This window comes from Osmia bicornis, chromosome 12, assembly GCF_907164935.1.
Source record: "Osmia bicornis bicornis chromosome 12, iOsmBic2.1, whole genome shotgun sequence".
Classification (NCBI taxonomy): Eukaryota; Metazoa; Arthropoda; class Insecta; order Hymenoptera; family Megachilidae; genus Osmia; species Osmia bicornis.
Genome location: NC_060227.1, coordinates 9,358,865 through 9,378,375, shown reverse-complemented (window position 1 = coordinate 9,378,375; position 19,511 = coordinate 9,358,865). Strand labels below are relative to the sequence as shown.

The window sequence follows — 19,511 nt, the reverse complement described above, 5'->3', positions numbered from 1 at the left end:
TTGTCGTCGCTATTGTCCAGGACGTTTTGTACAGTGGGTCCTCTCACTTGTACATTCGCATTGTACAACTTTTTCATCGTTTTTGCGAAGGGCGTTTTCTGATAAGATGCGTCCCACATCTTTATTTTCGCGAAGGGCATTTTCTGATGAGATGCGTAACACATCTTTATTTTTGCGAAGGGCGTTTTCTGATGAGATGCGCCCCACATCTTTAGGATCGTTTGAGATAAACGAAGGATCTTTATTATGATATTTACAAACTAGTAGGGGGCTGGAAGAAATCGAGGGAGAAGAAAAGACAATAATAGGAGGCGACTTCAACGCGAGAACAGGAGAGGAAGGGGGAGCACAAGCAAAGGAGGAGGAGGAAGAAGGAGATGAGAGAAGAAGATCCAAAGACAAGAAATGTAACGCGGAAGGAAGAAGACTGTTAGAAGTCCTAAGGGAGACGGGCTGTTCGATTGTAAACGGGAGCATAGAAGGGGATTAAGAGGGTGAATTCACATATACAGGGGCCAGAGGGGACGCGGTTATAGACTACGTGATAGCAGAAGAAGAAGGGAGGGAAAGAATTGTAAGATTGGAAGTCGGAGGCAGGGTAGACTCAGATCACCACCCCGTGACAGTGAAGTTGAGAGCGGAAAGCAAGCAGAGGGCGGAAGTAGAAGAGAAAAGGAGACCAACAGCGAGAGGGAATTGGACGGAGCAGGGAAGGAGAAAGTTCAGAGAAGAAATAAAATGGAGGGAAAAGAGAGAAGGTAAAGTTGACGAGGACATGGAAATTATGATAGAGGAATTTAAAAGAGTGCTGGAGAAAAGAAGAGGGAAGGGCCAGAGGAACAAGAAAAAGGGGTGGTGGGACGAGGAGTGCAAGGAGAGGAGAAAAGAAGTCAGGGAGTTCTAAGAGACTGTAGGAAAGGAAGAACGGAGGGAGAAAGCTACAGAAAGGCAAAGAACGAGTACGAAAGACTATGCGAAGATAAAAAGAGAGAAGAAAACGAGAGGTTCATAAAAGAGGTGGAGGGAGCCAAAATGGACGTGTGGAGAATAGTAAACAGAGAAAGAAAAAAAGAGAGGCCACGCACACTCGAATATAAAGGAAGAAGAGTGGAAAAACCACTTCATGAACCTACTAGGTGGAACCGAAGAAAAGGTGGTGATGGGTGGCGAGAGGAAGACGTAGGAAGAGGGGGAGGGGGGGGGGGGGCAGGAAGAACTGAAGAACTGAAGACCTACTGCTACTAAGCAGTAGTGCGGCAGGCGGCGATGGAATGCCAAACGAAGTATGGAAATACGGAGGAGAGGAAGTGTCGGAATGGATTTGGGAAACTTGCAACAGAGTCTGTAAGGGAGAAGGCTGGCCAGAAGGATGGAAGGAGGGAATAATCACGCCAATCAAAAAAAAAGGGAAATGGGAAGCAGGCCAGCGACTACAGGGGAGTAACCCTGATGCCGACATTATACAAGATCTACGCGGCGGTTCTGAAGGAGAGAGTAAGGAAAGAAGCGGAAGGCAAAGGAATGATCCCAGCCAACCAGACGGGTTTTAGGAAAGGGATGGGGACTATGGACAATATATACGCACTGAACTACATAGTAAACAAGCAGATAAAGAAAGAGAAGGGGAAGGTAGCGTGCTTTGTCGACCTGAAAGCAGCCTTTGATTCAGTGGATAGAGGAGTGTTGATGGAAACGCAAAGGGAGAGGGGAATAAGGAAAGGGCTGAGAGATTACAGAAAGACAGACAGAAGAAATACAGAAAGGAGGAATAGGAGGGATTAAGATAGGGGAGAGGAAAATATACACCCTGTCTTACGCAGACGATGTGGTGCTACTGGCAGAGAGGGAAGAGGACATGACAGCGATGCTGAGAAGACTGGAGAGGTACCTAGACAAGAAGAGGCTGGAACTAAATCGGGAAAAGTCAAAGGTGATGAGATTCAGAAAATGAGGAGGAAGATGGAAGAAGAGAGACTGGATATGGAAAGGAAAGATAATGGAAGAGGTGGAATCGTTCAAATACCTAGGATACACCTTCAGAAGAAATGGGAGGAGTGAACTGCATGTAAAAGACAGGGTGAGCAGAGCAAGTGTAATAATGAGACAAGTGTGGGGGATTGGGAAAAGAAGATTTGGAAAAGATTGGTCGAGGAGGATATGGTTACGGGACAAACTAGTATAGACGGTAATCGCGTACGGCGCCGAAGTATGGAGGTGGAGAAAATGGAGAGAAATAGAAGGGCTGCAAGAAAGGTTCCTGAGATGGTGCACCCCAGGCTACATGCTGAGAGAAGAACTGCAAAGACCGAAACTGAGGGTCAAAACGGGAAAGTTAGCATGGGGATTCGAAAGAAGGATGTGGGAAGGGAGGGGAATTAGCGAGGAAATGCTGGGAGGAAATGATCAGAGGGGAGCAAAGAGAGACAGCAGAAGATAAGTGGGAAGAGGAAAGGAAAAAGTTCTTCGCAAAAAGGGGAATAGAATTGGCACACCTAGAAACAAAAAGGAGAGAAGGAGAAATGAGCTTCGAGGAAATAGAAGAGGCAGACCTACAGATGCAAGAAGAAGAGACAGGGGACAAGATTATGGCATCGAGATACAATAAATGGTACAAAATGATCAAGAATAATGGAACACCTAAGTATCTGGAAAAAGGCTGGAAGGAAGAAAGATGGAGAAGATTCGCCAGATTCAGAATGGGGAACGACGTAAACGAAGCCAAATACTGGGAAAGTGAAGAGAAAAGGATATGCAGAATCTGTAGGTGGGAACAAGAATCGTGGGAGCATGTATGGGAAGGGTGCGGGTCAAACAAGGAGAGAAAAGAAGGCTGGCAAGAAAAAGTAAAGGAACTACTGGGAGAAAACGGCAAAGGGGAATCTTGGATGAAAGAGGTAGAAAAAGATAGAAGAGAAGAGGAAGTGATGGCGACCGCCGAGAAAGAGTAGAGGAAAAGGCGGAAGACGGAGTGCAGAGAAGAGAGAAGGGAGTTAAGCAGAAGGGAAAGGATAGATGCATAAGAAGGAAAGAATGAGAGACAGAGAAATGAAAAGAAGGGAAGCAAGCGTGGGGGGTTTAGGGTGGGATTTCTAGAACAATAAGAATAAGTTAAAGTAAGTTAAATGTCAAGAGGTACAAATTTAAAGTGCAAATAGAGAAAAGCCAATACCAGTGCATATTATATTGTTATTACTATATTATTATACTAGTATATATATTATATTATATTATAATTTATAGCGGCAAAGCATTGTAAATTTTTGTTATAGGTTCGGGAACGCTCCTATAAAAAGCGCCTCGCAACCCGAAAGGGAGCCGAATAAAGAATACATACATACAAACTAGTAGGGATCAGACATATCTGTCTGACTAACCTCCTTCACATTTTTCGATACACAACGTTTACCCGGGAGAGAATTTCTCTCTTTAAAAACTGCAGTAGGTTCAATCGTCGATGTCGACGATTGCCATTGTTTCTGTCGCCTGCAAAGTAGAACGAATGAGGTTAGAAATATTTGCAAATATTTGCACACAAATTACTGAAATGTATTTTGTAAGCACTTACAGTTTTCTATAAGTCCTTTTCAAGGAGAGCCTTCTGCTACCCGGAAACATCTGATTTGTACCTTTTTTATTTGCCATTTGTGCTTATTTTTTGCACAAATATTGATACAAATTCAGTTTTTCAATGTCTTCTACGTCTAAGAAAGAAGTAGTAGATGGTAACGCGGGTCTTTCCCTCCACCACGCTACGCAAGTGAAACAGAAACGAAACGCCAACGCTGTGGCGTTTTCCAATTTCACTGGTAGCGACAGTTCGAAACGTGCTATGAAGTAATGACCATCGAAGCAAAGAAATGAATTCGCAAAGCCGCAGTAAGTATTTCTTTTCATCTTTACTTCCCGAGTGTCATTAACAATTACATTCCGTGAACATTTGTAATAAAAATATTTGTTTCGAAATTTGCTTTGTCTCATATACAGTGGGTCACAAAATTGAACCAAATGACGTGAGGTTTCTCGAGAAGCCATACAAATTAATTTACGAAGATATGTGCTTTTATGGTCTTACAAAATGACAATTTGTTGAAACCGTGAGAAAAAATAGTGAAGGGTAATTTTTCAACTTTCTTATGTGAGCGTATAATGAAAATTTTAAATATGCCTTTCGTAGATTGAAATGAGTTATGTGTATGCTGAAAATTTCATCGAGATCGGTCAATGCACTTAGAAGTTACAAGTAATTAAAATTACTTGTACAGAATTGTATTGAATAATTTACAAACTAACAATAATAATAGAATAATAAACAATAGAATAAATAAACAATAATAATAGAATAATAAACAATAGAATAAATAAACAATAATAATAGAATAATAAACAATAGAATAAATAAACAATAATAATAGAATAATAAACAATAGAATAAATAAACAATAATAATAGAATAAACAACATAGAGTCGACCCCTCGGGTACATATACACGATGTGTACGGATGCAGAATCGACATCTCGCTTGGATATATGCAATGTTTACAAACACAGAATCGACACCTTGCTTGGATATATGCAATGTTTGGGTTCCAATTCTTGTTGCATATATCCAGGTTTTACTGTATACAGAGATGTATAGATGAAAAGTCGCGATTTTCGGAAATTGTAATTACTTGTAACTTCTAAGTGCATTGACCGATCTCGATGATATTTTCAGTATACACATAACATACTTAAATTTACAAACGTCATATTTTAAATTTTCATTGCAAGCTCAGATAAAAAAGTTAAAAAATTGCCCTTTACTATTTTTTTCCCGATTTCAATAAATTGTAATTTTTTAAAACGACAAAAGCACGTATCTTATTAAACTAATTTGTATAGTTTCCCCAGAAACCTCACGTTATTTGGTCCAATTTTAAATGAGCTATTCTGTTTTAAACGGTGAGCGAATAATTTTGTGACCCCCTATATGTATATTTGTGCGCTAATTTGTGTGGAGAAAATTGTTGTCTTCCGGAATATTCTTCCATGATACATTGGTTTTCTGTCAACTGGTTTAATTATATTTTGTAATTCAATACACTTCAATACATGTAATTGTCAATGAATACTCGTAAATTTCTGGATAAATATATTTGAAATTTCTCTGCAGTACATATTATTCATGTTTTTCAATTTTCTTTTAGAACGTACCAAGGGAAAATCAGGAGAAGTAAAACAGCAACCGCAAACGCAGTTGCAAGCAAGTTCAGTAGCCGCAGAGATCGCTGCGTCTGCAGCAACCACCGCAGCTGCTGCCGTTGTTCCAGTTGCGACAACAGATGCAGCATCTGCACTTGCAGCAAGCTCCGAGACCATCTCAAACGACGCCGTTGTTGCGACTGCAGCAGCAACTTCAGCAGCAGCACTCGCGGGAGATACAGCAGCTACGGGCGCAGGTGCAGATACTACAGCTGCAGATGCAACAGCAACAACAACACCAACAGCTGCTCTAACCCCTGCCGCAGCAGCAACAGCAACTGCAAGATCAACAGCAAGACCAACAGCTGCTCCAGCAGCAGCAACACCAACACCAACACCAACACCAACACCAACAGTTGCTCCAGCAGCAGCAACAGCAGCAACAAAACCAGCAGCTGCACCTGTCGCTGTCTGGTGAACAAGTACTGCTTCCGCAGCAACCGGTGGTGCCTCTGCAGCTGCAGCATTTGCAGCAACAAAACGTAAATCGTTTTCTTACGTTCCTGTTTGTACGTTATTTCTGCTATTCATTGTTTATACATAATAACGTAATATTTATTTTTCCAGTCATTGAGAAGTATAGAGCAGCGGATGGTACGACAATGCCGGAGGGCAAGCAACAGGCAGCTGCGGAAAGAAAGGGAGCGTCGCGGTCGCGGTCGCGGCTGGGACAGACAAGCTGGCTGCCCGTGCGGATACATTCCGCACATCTATGGTACGGGCCACAGTGCGGCTTGCATATGGCGTGTGCCGTCAACCGGAGAAGATCATTGGAGGCAATAGCCGTAACAAGTGAGTACGACGACAATATATGTATATGTAATAATGTTAAAGGTAATATAAAAATATGATTTGTTTGATTTGTTTGAACTAACTGCTATATCTTGATTATTATTACGATTATTATTATCATTATTTTCTTTTTACTACAGTAAAACCTGGATACAGTAAAACTTGGATATATGCAACAAACATTGGGACCCAGGCGTTGCATATATCCAGTCGAGGTGTCGAATCTCGGGTTACACGCGACGAGCAGCCAAGCGTGAACGTAGAAAGGACAGACAGTGGTGGAAAGAGAGAGGTCCGATGATCAAAGGAAAGAGCCGAAACGTATCGGTGTGACTAATACTAATTCAACTATAAAACTTTTTTATTTTTGACTTTTTTTTACTGAAACTTTTACTAACGCATTGGTGAAATTTTTCTGATTAAAATGATATCAAACACGATATAGTTTGAATTATAATTACTTGCTAAAATTGATGTTAAAAGTTGGCGAAAAGCAAAGGAGGATTGAAAATGAAAACCGGTTGCGGCGTCGACTCGGGTTTCAAACGTTGCATATATCCAAGCGAGGTGTCGATTCTGGGCATTTAAACGTTGCATATATCCAAGCGAGGTGTCGATTCTGGGCATTTAAACGTTGCAAATATCCAAGCGAGGTGTCGATTCTGGGCATTTAATGTTGCATATATCCAAGCGAGGTGTCGATTCGGCGTCCGTACAAATCGTTTGTATCGTGCCGCGTTACCTATTCTACGTTCGTACACAACTTGCGACGTGTTGCATGTTGCATGTTGCGTGTTTCATGTATCTTTGGTGTACGGCCTGCCTTATACATATGTAGCCAAATCATATCGTGTTTGGTACCATTTTAATCAGAAAAATCTCACAAATGCATTAGTAAAAGTTTCATTAAGAAAAAGTTAAAGATAAAAAAGTTTTATCGTTCAATTAGTATTAGTCACACCGATATTACGGTCGGATCATATTACACGGTTTCCTCGCCGAGCGGCTCAGTTCGGCTTAGGGGGATCCCCCCAAGTGGAGGGGATAGCGATGTTGCATATATCCAGACAAACTTTTGTTGCATATATCCAGGTTTTACTGTACCGAGAAACAGAATAGCACGTGGTTAGTTTCTACTATTCAACGATTCTTGGTTATGACTATATCGACCCCTGCTGACCTGACGTTCGGTCGTCGGTGCTGAGCGGATTGCAGGTTTCTGGCGCTTTTTACTCGAATTTTTTAACGTTAATAACTGGAAAACAAAGCCGTAAACGCTATTTCGTTATTCTTGATTTTCGTCTTATTTTGATCTCCAGAATCACCCCTTAACATATTGCCCACCTGTTGTCGAACACCCTGTATAATGATAAAAAGTATTGTTCCCGTCGCGCGATTGCATACTTGCTCGAGCGGTTGTTTTTAAATTTGGCGCTGTGCGAGGGTCTGCGGTTGGACGATGTCACGCAACCCTGCGCAGGCGCGGGCGGCGTGTCGGTGGTGGTGGCGGGGTATGGCCCGGGACCGGGCCCGCGCATTGAACCGTGATCGGTCAATTTGTGCGGGTGTTTCCCAGAGTTTTTCTGAGTTTTCCCAAATCTTTTAAAGAGTGAATTGTGTTTTTGCATCTTGGACTGGTGGTGTTCGTTGACGTGCGCTGTGGCTGTCGGGCGTGGGTCCTCTTGTTGAAGCAACTAGGTGCTGTCATTTTATCTGCACGGCCGGGCGATCTTGTGGGTGGTTCAGACGGCTAACTGTGCGCACAGTTCTGCGATCGGTTGATTCTGCCCACCTGGCTAGCCGTGCAGTTAGTGGTGCGTTTTTTACGGCCACTTTTGTCCTCTTTGCCGGGACGTTACCTGTGATCAGGGTTTGTAGTTTTTTGGTAAGGACCACGACGATTTGTTGCGACGTCGGCGAGACACCATCCGATACGATTGGTAAGAGAGCTCTCGATTGTGCGAAGTTATAGTACGGCTTGAATGATTATGCAAGTGCATGTTAGTTTTAATTTCTAGTTTTATTTCACGTTTTAGACTATTGTATTTTGTTGTATCCTTTTATGTATATCTTCTTTTAGTATAATTTGTCTGCTGGAACCAGGCTTTTTCCCCACTTTTGACTGGAGTTTTTTACAGCCGGTACCCGTAGAGTAGAGTCAGTTAGGGTTTTGAATTATTAAAGTTATTTTTTTGTTTTAATTATATATCAGTTGTTTTATTTATTTACCGGTGACGCCAATTCCACCTCATGTCCTTCCTCATTTTATTGTAACTCCGAATAGTCGGAACAAGTATGTACAAAAAAATATAATTAAAAAATATAAAATAAACTAATAATAATAACAAGATATATGAACATACATAAAAATAATAATAATCTTAAAAATAAAAACATTATAAATAAAAAGAGATATTACGACCATTACAGCCGCGACCGCGACCGCGGCCGCGGCTGGGCCATGGCGTCATTTCTCTTCGCAGGCGATTAATTTTGCTCCTGTAATTTCTGATCATCAACTGCTTGGCCCTTTATGACTGGAAAAATAAATATTATGTTATTATTCATAAACAATGAATACCAGAAAGATCGTACGAACAGGAAAGTAAAAAAACGACTTACATCATCATGCGGATTCGGCTGCGGCTGATTCGGCTGCGGGTGGTACGGCTGCGGCTGGTAAGGCTGGAAAAATAAATATTATATTATTATGTATAACAAAAAAGAATAGCAAAAATAATGTACGAACAGGAAGTAAAAATACGACTTATAGTATATCCAGCTTGATGCTGGTCTGGGTGGTCCGGCTGCGGCTGGTCTGGCTGCGACTGGTGCGGCTGCGGCTGGTACGGCTGCGGCTGGAAAAATTAATATTATATTATTATGTATAAAAAAAATGAATAGCACAAATAACGTACGAACAGGAAAGTAAAAAACCACTTACAATATATGCAGCTTGACGCTGGTTCTGCTGCGGCTGCGAAAATAAATATTATATTATTATGTATAACAGAAGTGAATAGCAGAAATAACGTACGAACAAGAAAGTAAAAAAACGACTTACGATATACTGTGGCTGGTACGGCTGCGATCGTTGCGGCTGAAAAAATAAATATTATGTTATAATGTATAAAAATAAAATAATTTTTAACAAAAAAAAAATCCGACATCGAAATGCACTAAAAAGTGTAAAATAATTTCTATTTCATTTATACCAGTATTCTACAGCTATTAATAAAATCTACTTAATCATTAAATAGGATACTAAATACATTTCAACCTTTTCGGAGGCGGCGCAAAATTAAAAACTTTTCTTCTACTAGGAAGATCCTAGTTCAGGCGTTGGCAACCTGTGACAAATAACCCATTTGATAATTTCAAGTAAACAATATTCAACGGGAATCAACATTCCCACTGCGGATTAACTATACTGCAGTTCACGAGAGACCATACTTAATTCGCGCAGCTCACTAGGTCCAGGGAGATTTTTAATAACGTGTGTGATTCCCCACTACGGCTTGTTTCTTACTTGGCGATCATATCATATAAATGGTGGACGGAAATATATGACGGACGATAACTGATAACCGATGATGATATGGTAAAGATACACGATACAATGAAATTCCTATTATTTTTCATAGTTAAAATTATATGATCGTAAAGTAAGAAGCAAGCTGTAGAGGGGAATCACACACGTTATTAAAAATGTCCTTAGACCTAGTAAGCTGCGCGAGTTAAGTATGGTCTCTCGTGAAGTGCAGTATACATGTATGTATGTACATCTGAAGTGCTACCAACTATTGATACAATTGTTACAATTACAAATGTTTTCTGCCGTATCTATAACGTTTCGAATTTTATTTCTTACGACTTATTAATTACCAAGTTTGCCATACCGCAATCAAATCGTTATTGGGATGATCGTATATTCTGCTGTTTCATTTTGCGCTGCCTCCGAATAGGTTGAAATGTATTTAGTAAACCAATTTAACGATTAAGTAGATTGTAGTAATAGGTGTGGAATACTGGTATAAATGAAATCGAAATTATTTTACACTTGTTAGTGCATTTCGAAGTCGGTTTTTTTTTGGTTGAAAAATATTATATTTAACAGTTTTTAGTGGTATATTTAGTATTTGTAGGATGTCGTAAGGACATAAAAGAAAACAATGTGAATAATGTTTCTTTGTTTTATTCTTAGTAAAATACGAAAGAAAATTAAAAAAATGATAATATAAAAATGAAAAAAAAATAAACAAAATTAGAATATACATAAAGAACTAAAATGAAATGAAACTATAAATAAGACATCAAAATGAAAATAAAATATAAATATATATATATACAAAAACTAAACCGAAAAGAAAGTATAAATAATATATGAAATTGTAAATAAAATAGAAATATTAAATTAAAATGAAGTACAAAGTATACAATTAAAATAATGAAAAGAAATATTTGTTTGGGCCGCCCCTCCCGCCCCGCGGCCATCTTCCGCGGTAGGTGCGGCGCTTCAGGCCAGCAGCCGTTCCTCTCTCTGTAACGTAAAATTGTACATGTTAATAGGGGGTCACGTGACGATGGCTATAGAGGCAGTACGTGTCGGAGAGAAGTGAAACAGAATCAATCAATTCCGAAGGAAAATCTGAACGGATAGAGGTGCAATAAATACCGCTGGAAAGAGGAAAAACCAAAGAACACAGGTGTATAAAGGCATCAAAAAGGTACACGGAAACAAGTTACTTAAAAGAAATGAAACTGGCGAAAGAGGTAAGAGGTTAGGTTGTCTAATGAGCTACGTGGAAAAAGTCGATATTGTAGATTAATAAACGACGTGGAATAATACGTCGATAAATGTAGATCGATTGGATGATAAACTGATGAGATAAAGAAGAACGAAGGTAGCGACACCTAGAAGCAGACCAGAGCGGCCGCGTCAAGTCTGGCGCAGCCACGTAAAGAAGTATAGGCATAGAAGCGCATACAGAGAGAGAAAAACATAGATGAGTAAGACAGGAGAGACGGAGAGCCCAAAGGATTCCGGAAAAAGAGGAAGGCCGACTTTAGCTGAACAGCTTGGGAAGTATAGGTCGGGCAGCCAAGGATCATTGCTGGACTCTTTTAAAAGAAAAAGAAAAGAAGAAGAAGCAGAAGAAGAAAGAAGAAGAGTGGAGAAAGAACTGATAGAAAATTTCCAAAATGCAAGAAGAGTAGGAAAATCACCACCGCAAGAAGCTACAGAAGGGGAAGGAACAGAAAGCGAAGGAACAGAAGGCGAACCTAAAGATATAAAAATGGACAAGTTAGACAGATTGACTGAGCTTGTGCTGACAGTGAAGAAGGACACACAAGATATTAAGAAAGAAAACGAATCCATAAATAAGGAAATAAGAGAACTAAAAGAAGAATGGAAAAGAAAGCAAGAAGCATGGGAGCGAGAAAAAGAAGAAATACAGAAGAGAATTAAAAATCTAGGAGCGAAAAGAGATGAGGCGGACGAATTAATTGAAAGAATAAACCGTATAGAGCGAAAAGAGGAGGCAAGAGAAAAAAGGGAGAAACGAAACAATATCACACTGAAAGGAGAAGATCTACCAAGAGGCGAAACACCGAAAGATACGGCAGTAAAGGTAATATCAGAAAATTTGCAGGTGGAGGTGGAAATAGAGGATGCTTTCTGGACGAGAAAGGGAGAGAGAGGGAGTATTTTGATAGCAACGTTAAGAAACTGGCAACAGAAAAAGAAGATAATGATAAAGAAGGGCAAACTGAAAGGTAAGAAAATATACATTGATAATGATTTAACAAAAAGCGAAAGAGAAACTCAGAAGGCAATCTTAGGAATTGCGAAAGCGGAGAGAGAGCAGGGAGCACACGTGAAAATAGGATACAGAAAGGTAAGGATAAACGACAGGATTTTCAAATGGAAAGAGGGAGTAGGACTTGAAGAGGCAAAATTTTGGAGCCGACAAAGTTCGGTGACTCTCTAATTTCAGAGAGAGACACCGAGCGAAACGGGACCGCGACAGAAGATAAGGCGCTAAGTACCACTCTTCCTGCGTCTGAAAAGACGAACAGGAGAGGAGAGGGAAATTACAACAATGAAATGAACGAGAAAAGAAAACAGAAGGTACATGACAAGCAGCAGGTAAAGAATAAGACATTATCGATAGGTTTCTGGAACGTCGCAGGTCTGTACAATAAAGATAAGCAATTTTGGGAATACGTGGAGACATACGATTTTGTAGGACTAACTGAAACTTGGGTAGACGAGAAACAATGGAATGGGTTACAGAACAGGTTGCCGAACAGTTTCAACTGGAAATGTCAACTGGCAAAAAAAGAGAAGAACAAAGGTAGAGCGAGCGGAGGCATCATAACGGGAGTGAAGAAAAGGATAACAGAAAGAGATACACAGGAGGAAAATTCGGACATACAAGAAAGGAAGATTGAGATACAAGGTAACATATGGAGAATAATCACGGTATACAGCAGAGATATGAAAAAGACGAGAGAGAATATAGAAGAGGCAATCGGAGGTATGAAAGAAGAAAGACTTATAACCGGCGGGGATTTCAATGCAAGAATAGGTTTAGAAGGATCATTTAGCAATGAGGATAGGAAAAACAAAGAAACGAGAAAATCGAGAGATAAGATAAAAAACATAGAAGGAACCAGGCTAATATAAATGGTAGAAGACAACGGATGGGAAATTATGAACGGTAATTTTGAAGGAGACGAAGAAGGTGAATATACTTTCATCGGGGGCAAAGGAAACACAGTAATCGATTATGTATTAGTAGACCCAGCAATTAAAGAAGATATCAGAAGTTTCAGGATAGAAGAGAGGATAGAGTCAGATCATTTACCGCTGAAATTAGAAATTTATGGAGAAACCAGTGTAGAGAAGCAAGAAGAAGAGATATGGAAGGAGAGACGGCTTTGGACGGAGGAAGGAAAGAGACACTACCAGGAGGAAGTGGAACAAATTGAATTCGAAAAGGAGGATTCAAACGAAATGATGGAAGAAATGGTACATAAGGTCAACGGGACGGTACTCAAGAAAGTGGTAAAGGTAATGGAATTGAAACCAGGGTACAAGAAATGGTGGGATAAAGAATGTACAGAGAGAAAAAGGGAAACGAGAAAAAAGCTGAGAAAATGGAGAAGAGGGAAAGGGGAAAAGGTGACATACATTCAGAAAAGGAGAGAATTCAAGAAACTCTGCGAGAAGAAGAAGGACCAACAACAGAAGAAAGAAGAAGAAGAAATAGAACAAATTAAAAACACAAATGAAATATGGAAATATATAAGACGGGAGAGGAAAAAAAGAATAGGAACAACAAACAAAGTAAGCATACAGGGCTGGAGAAGATATTTCATGGAATTATTGGAAGGAAAAGAACTAAAGGATCAAGAAGAAGAGAGATTAGAGGATACAGAGGAACAACAGGATACAAATGAAATTATAACGGAGCAAGAAGTGATGAGGCAAATTAAGAAATTGAAAAAAGGAAAGCAGCAGGGGAAGACGGCCTAGAAAACGAGGTCTGGATACATGGAGGAAGAAAGGTACTCACCAGAATCACAAAGTATGATAAACAAAGTATGGAAGGGAGAAGGAATGCCAAGGAGATGGAAAGTACGTATAATTAGCCCTATATTTAAGAAGGGAGATAGGGATGATGTAAAGAATTACAGAGGGATAACGCTACTAAATACGGCATACAAGATATACGCGATGATTCTGGAGAACAGATTAAGTGCAGAACTAGAGGAAAAGAAAATCATACCAGAGACGCAAGCAGGCTTCAGAAAAGGAAGAAGAAGCACAATGGACAACATTTTTATTCTGAACTACGTGGTAAACAGAGAAATCAAAGAAAAGGGAGGAAAGCTATATGCTTTCTTCGCAGATCTAACAGCGGCTTTCGATAAAGTAAACAGAGAAAAGCTGAGCAAGGTTATGGAGGAAAAAGGAATAAGTAACACTCTAAGAACGAGAATTAACGAAATTTACAAAGAAACAGAGAATAGGATCAGAGTTAATGAGAAAGTATCTGAAAAGTTTTGGACAACGAAAGGATTAAGGCAAGGATGTCCACTAAGCCCTACCCTATTCTCGTTATACACGGCGGACCTTGAAGAGAAATTGAGAGAATGACAAGCAGGAGGAATGGTGATCGGAAAAGAGAAGTTTTGGTCACTGTCGTATGCAGATGACATATGGAAATGGGGAGAAGAAGAATTAGAAGAAGTAAAAGACTTCAAATACCTAGGGTATCACTTCCAGAAAAATGGAGGAACGGAGATGCACTGGAGAGAAACAGCGAAAAAGACGATAACAGTGATGAAGCAAACATGGGGAATAGGAGAAAGGAGATTCAAAAACAACTTTGAAAGAAGGATGAAGATCTACAGAAGCTTGGTGAAAAGCGTTATGATGTATGCAGCAGAGATATGGGGATGGAGCGAATCGGAGAGACTTGAAAAACTACATACAAAGTACATAAAATGGGTATTAGGATTGGATTTCAATACACCAACATATATAGTAATGGATGAAACAAAGGAGGACAAAATAAGAATAGAAGCAGGCAGGAGAGCAGTGAGATACGAAGAAAAAACAAGGACGAAAGGAATTAACAAGATAATACTAGAATGCTGGAAAGAGATAGATACAAAATGCGAGAGGAAAAGGTCGAAATGGGAAGAACAGAGAAGACAATACTACGAAGAGAAAGGAATAGAAATAAAGGAGGTTAAAGCTAGATGCACGGGAGAACTGACGCTAGCAGAAAATCTATCACAGTTAGACAGAGCAGAGCAGTGTCAATCATTTTATGACAGGATAGTAATAGGAAGGTATAACGGAAATTACAGAGGGATAAGGGAGGAAAACCGAGCTTACTATTTGAAAGCAGAATACAAAGGAAGGGACCAGTCAATGATTGCAAGGTTCAGATGTCGGAATGAAGAAAGAGGCAACAGATACTGGAAAAAGAAAGAGGACAACGTCTGTAGAATGTGTGGATTAGGAAAGTAGACAATAGAACACTTGTTAGAAGAATGTAGGGAAGTAGAAAGGGATAATGATTTAACAAGGTGGAATATTTTGCAGGGTCAAGAGCAGGGGAGAAAATGGATGAGGGAAATAATCCGAAGAAGGAAGGAGATAGGCCAGGGACAGAAGACCTGAACGGACGTTATTGTATTAAACTTATAATGTACATATCTTATAAAATATTGTAGGCGCACTCACGTGCCAAACCCCGTTTCAAAGCCGAAAGGCATGAAATAAAGCTATCTATCTATCTTGTACATGTTAATATATCTCACTCATTTTATAATGAATTTTGTTTATTACTTAAGGGGGTAGACACGGGTAATAGTAGCGCGTTGACATTACCGGCAAAAATGGGCATAAACATGGGTTTACGCGCTTCCGTTATTCGTCCTTGTATGAGAACATTAAGGGCTGGGTGAGGTCTTATTCGAAAGAGGAAGGTCCAATGCACACCGGTCAACTCATGTTTCAGTGGGATTATGTTGATATTTAGTAATATAAGCGTCTAAAGTGGAGGTAAAAAATCGACAAAATGCATTCGCGGAATCGAAGCATTTTTAGGCCACTAAAAGAGTGCTGTGATTGAAATCATGAGTTGACCGGCCTAGCCACAACCCTTACCTGTAATTTAAGATCTATTTTGTCTTCATTTGTTGCGAAATAAGGACGAATAACGGATGCCCGTAAAAGCATTCTCACAGATCATTTCCGCCATTTTGTGGATAATACAGAGCAAGTCACGTGACAAATTTAGTTCTGCTAGTGGTTAGAAGATGGCGTATAAGGAGAACGTCTGCTAACGTGGAATGATGGCAAAAGACAATATCTTTACAGTAAATTTGAAAAAAGTCAATAGAAAATAGATGAACAAACTTAGATATGCACAAATATAATTAAATAGAAATATTGTTCTTCTGTAAAAAACGCGATATAATACTTTTTGCCAATTTAAAAAAAAGATTTGTTTGGAATATGTATTTATTTTACTTATTTTACTTATTTTACTTTATGTTTTTTAAATACAGCTATGTATTAAAAAATTATGTTCTAATAATATTATATTTACTTATAATTAGGGTATGGGTAAAATGTACAATAAACAAACCATAGTATTGTTTTATTTAATTAGTATTTTTATTTTTTTTTTATTTAAAAATTATTGTATAATTATTTTTCCCATGTCCTCCCCATTTTCCTCTTCCTCCTCTGCCTCTTCCTCCTCTGCCTCTTCCTCCTCTGCCACTTCCTCCTCTGCCACTTCCTCCTCCACCTTCTCCTCTGCCTCTCCCGCCGCTTCTGCCCCTGCTATATTTCCACTTCTTCATTTCTTTTTTTAGATGAGCGATCTGTAAGACATAAACATAATTATTGTATTATAATCATGTGGGCGTTGATTCCACGCTGAGAAATCGCAATTATAATATAATATATAATATATACATATTATGTATATACTTACTTCTTTCTTATATATTTCTATTATGTTTTTATAATCATTGTCAGGTTTGTCTGCATTTTTTGTTGTTTCTTTCTCGGTGTTCTCCTGATTTTTCTGTAAGTAAACATGAAAAATAATTTACTGAAATGAGAACATATGTAAGTAATCGCAGTTCACACAACACATAGAAGAATAAAAGTGATAGAGATATTGAGCGTAAAGGTACTTACATTCGTCTCATCCGTCGCATTCTCTGGCCCCTGTGTCGTTACTGGACTGCAATCCATTTTGTCCTAAAAATGAACACAGTAAATAATAAAAACTTCTTATTTCATAAAATAAGGAAGACACGAATGTATGTGCGTCTGGAAGCTACTTACCATCTTGGATTTCTGATGCTCACACTGATTTTCTTTTTTTTCTCGCACAACGGTGGATTTCTAATGCTCTCTCTGATTTTCTTTTTTTTCTGCACAACGGTGAACACGCGCAAGAAAGCAATAGAGTTTTCAATAGAGTTTTCATTTGTTGTGTATTATTTCTAACTTTTGAACTATTTCATTTTTATACCTTATTGTGCTAATTGTGTGAATATGGAACGAAAAGAAGAAAGTGAAAATGCAAGAAGCAGAATGCATTTAAAAGGGAATAAGAAAAATCGGAGTTATACCATATTTTCAAAGCGTGTATCTAAAAATAAAAAACGGCAAGAAAGGTAAGTTATGTTTTATATTATAGATTTGCATGAAGTCATTATTTTTCGATGCAGTAATATCATGGTATTTTGTAATATGTAATACAATATTACATATTCCCTTCTCTCCCTTCTTTCATTTTTTATATTAGAGCTCCCGTTTGCGCGTTCGGCGCCTACCATGATGGCGCGTACCATCGACTCCAATTCTCCGGCCCCTCTCCGCTATTTGTCTCCCAATCACATGTTTTGAAAGCGGATATCCAGCGAAATTTCGCGTCGATCGTGCGAACGACAACGTTCGCGACAAAAGGCGATCTCGCTGTATTTATTTGTAGTAATAAATATCATTTCTCTAATATTGACCATTTTATTTTCATTTTCAATATTATACCATGAAATTACTAAATCAATTGTAAACTGTAAATTTACGCATTATGACTTGAGCTTCGCTGAAATCGGCCGTCCCGCGATGCCCACGTTTTTTTTATCATTGTTATTCCACTTTTCAGCCTATTTTCAGCTTGCTCCGCCAACCGCTATTCCCCTTGCCGCGACGTTCAGCGCGCAGCCTACGAATCATTCCAGGCTCAAGAGCGTATCACTCGTAAACGTATGCTGGCAACCACTAAAAAAAAACGCATCGACAATAGTACCTCGTGGGTGAGGTGGGAAGCTATTGCCAGCGTTCGATTATGATTGATACGCTCCTGAGCCTCGAACGGATCGTAGGTTGCGTGCTGAACGTCGCGGCAAGAGGAATAGCGGTACGCGGAGTCAGCTGAAAATCAGCTGAAAAGTGCAAATCATACCGAGCTCTGTTATAAATAATCCAACGTATATCGTGTTTCGACTGAATTGTCACGTGAAAAATTTCAACAGCACGGCCTTGATCGATTGAAACATTGGCAATTTTACGCTGCTCCGGCTCAAAACTCCATCCTTCTCCTTTAGAAAAGAGGTCCGAAAAATGAGTGAGAGGTCTGTGAAAGCGAGAAGCCGATGTATTGTTTGGGTGACGGCAATTAGTAGAAGAACGATGGAATAGCTATTCTGATGTGTTCCGAGCCTCTCATGCTATCCTTCTCTTTTACGACCCTCTTTTACTACAAAGTCGAGCCGCGGCGACAGAGTCTTGCCGCCAAGTCATAGAAGTTCGAGTCTCCTCTACTGTCATTGCAACATTTCTACTCCGACCACAGTCGCAATCTCGGAGGAATTACTATACTGCGAGTAACAACAATATACAAAATATACAAAACTCCTTGTCGATGCACCAGTGAAAAAGAGTTTTACAATGAAATTTTCTTTATTTCTTCAAGAGTGGCATTTAAAACATCTTTTCGTATATTATATATCCATTTATGTATATCAATAATTTCGGGAACATTTTGAATATTTGTAATTACATGTCCTGTGTATTATTTAAAACCTAGCAATAATTATATAACATTCGTACACAGATGTGCACTAATAATCGTCAATAAGAGGGAGTGTAACACGCAATTAGTAAATTGGAGCATGTTTCGTTCATGTGCTTCTACATGCCTTCGGAAACGCATAGTGCGAGAATGAGAGGGCATGCTATATTCTATCCTTGTTAAAACAATAACATCGCTGCTAGGCCGATCACTTTATGATTTGCCGCTACCTCGGATCTCTCACTCGTTTCTCGCGTTCTCTATCGTCCCGTTTCGAGAACAAAGTCAAGCCGAATAGCATACCTGCTTCGAAATAAGCAACTGTTCTGTCCCGAGCCACTTGCTTATTTCGAGGCAATCCCGTATGACTGGATAATTGTTTGTATTTGGTACCTGCATGTGTGTGTGTGTTATTTCTACTTAGGCGACGTTTGAAGAAAGCAGCGTACCTCGCGGTAGGTCAAAGCACCTGTACCGTAGACGATGCAGGTACCAGCTCTTCCGAAATGCTGCAACACTCGCCTGCTGCGGACGATTTTTCTGTGATTGAAGAACCTTTCACCTATTATGAGATGCTGCCACACTCGCCTGCTGCGAATGATTTTTCTACCGTGGAAGCGTATGAAGAAAACGTGGAAGTAATTGAAACGTATGAAGAAAACGTGGAAGAAATTGAAACGTATGAAGAAAACGTGGAAGAAATTGAAGCGTATGAAGAAAACGTGGAAGACATTGAAGCGTATGAACAAAATGTGGAAGAAATTGAATCTGATTTAGAAGATTACGCACTGATAGAAACAGCAGAACCACCGCAGTTAGAAGAAAAAACCAGTTTCTAACGGGATAGATTTCGT

The 19,511-nt window shown here is 39.4% G+C and overlaps 1 protein-coding gene across 1 annotated transcript; it reads left to right on the top strand.

Moving 5' to 3' along the window:
• The first annotated feature begins 5,322 nt into the window (after positions 1 to 5,322).
• On the top strand, positions 5,323 to 13,577 carry LOC123988364 (golgin subfamily A member 6-like protein 7). Its single transcript, XM_046288172.1, has 6 exons — positions 5,323 to 5,439; positions 5,509 to 5,724; positions 5,810 to 5,957; positions 12,229 to 12,576; positions 12,772 to 13,132; positions 13,352 to 13,577. Exons 1-6 carry the CDS (start codon positions 5,323 to 5,325, stop codon positions 13,575 to 13,577), a joined length of 1,416 nt encoding a protein of 471 aa, XP_046144128.1.
• Positions 13,578 to 19,511: the final 5,934 nt, after the last annotated feature.

What these genes read in the sequence shown, in the direction of transcription:
- LOC123988364 (XM_046288172.1), top strand. Translation starts at nt 5,323, where the DNA reads ATGCAGCATCTGCACTTGCAGCAAGCTCCGAGACCATCTCAAACGACG. An exon ending in ATACATTCCGCACATCTATG is followed by an intron (nt 5,958 to 12,228) that starts GTACGGGCCACA and finishes GGAACGTCGCAG; the next exon opens with GTCTGTACAATAAAGATAAG. An exon ending in GTAATGGAATTGAAACCAGG is followed by an intron (nt 13,133 to 13,351) that starts GTACAAGAAATG and finishes GAAATATATAAG; the next exon opens with ACGGGAGAGGAAAAAAAGAA.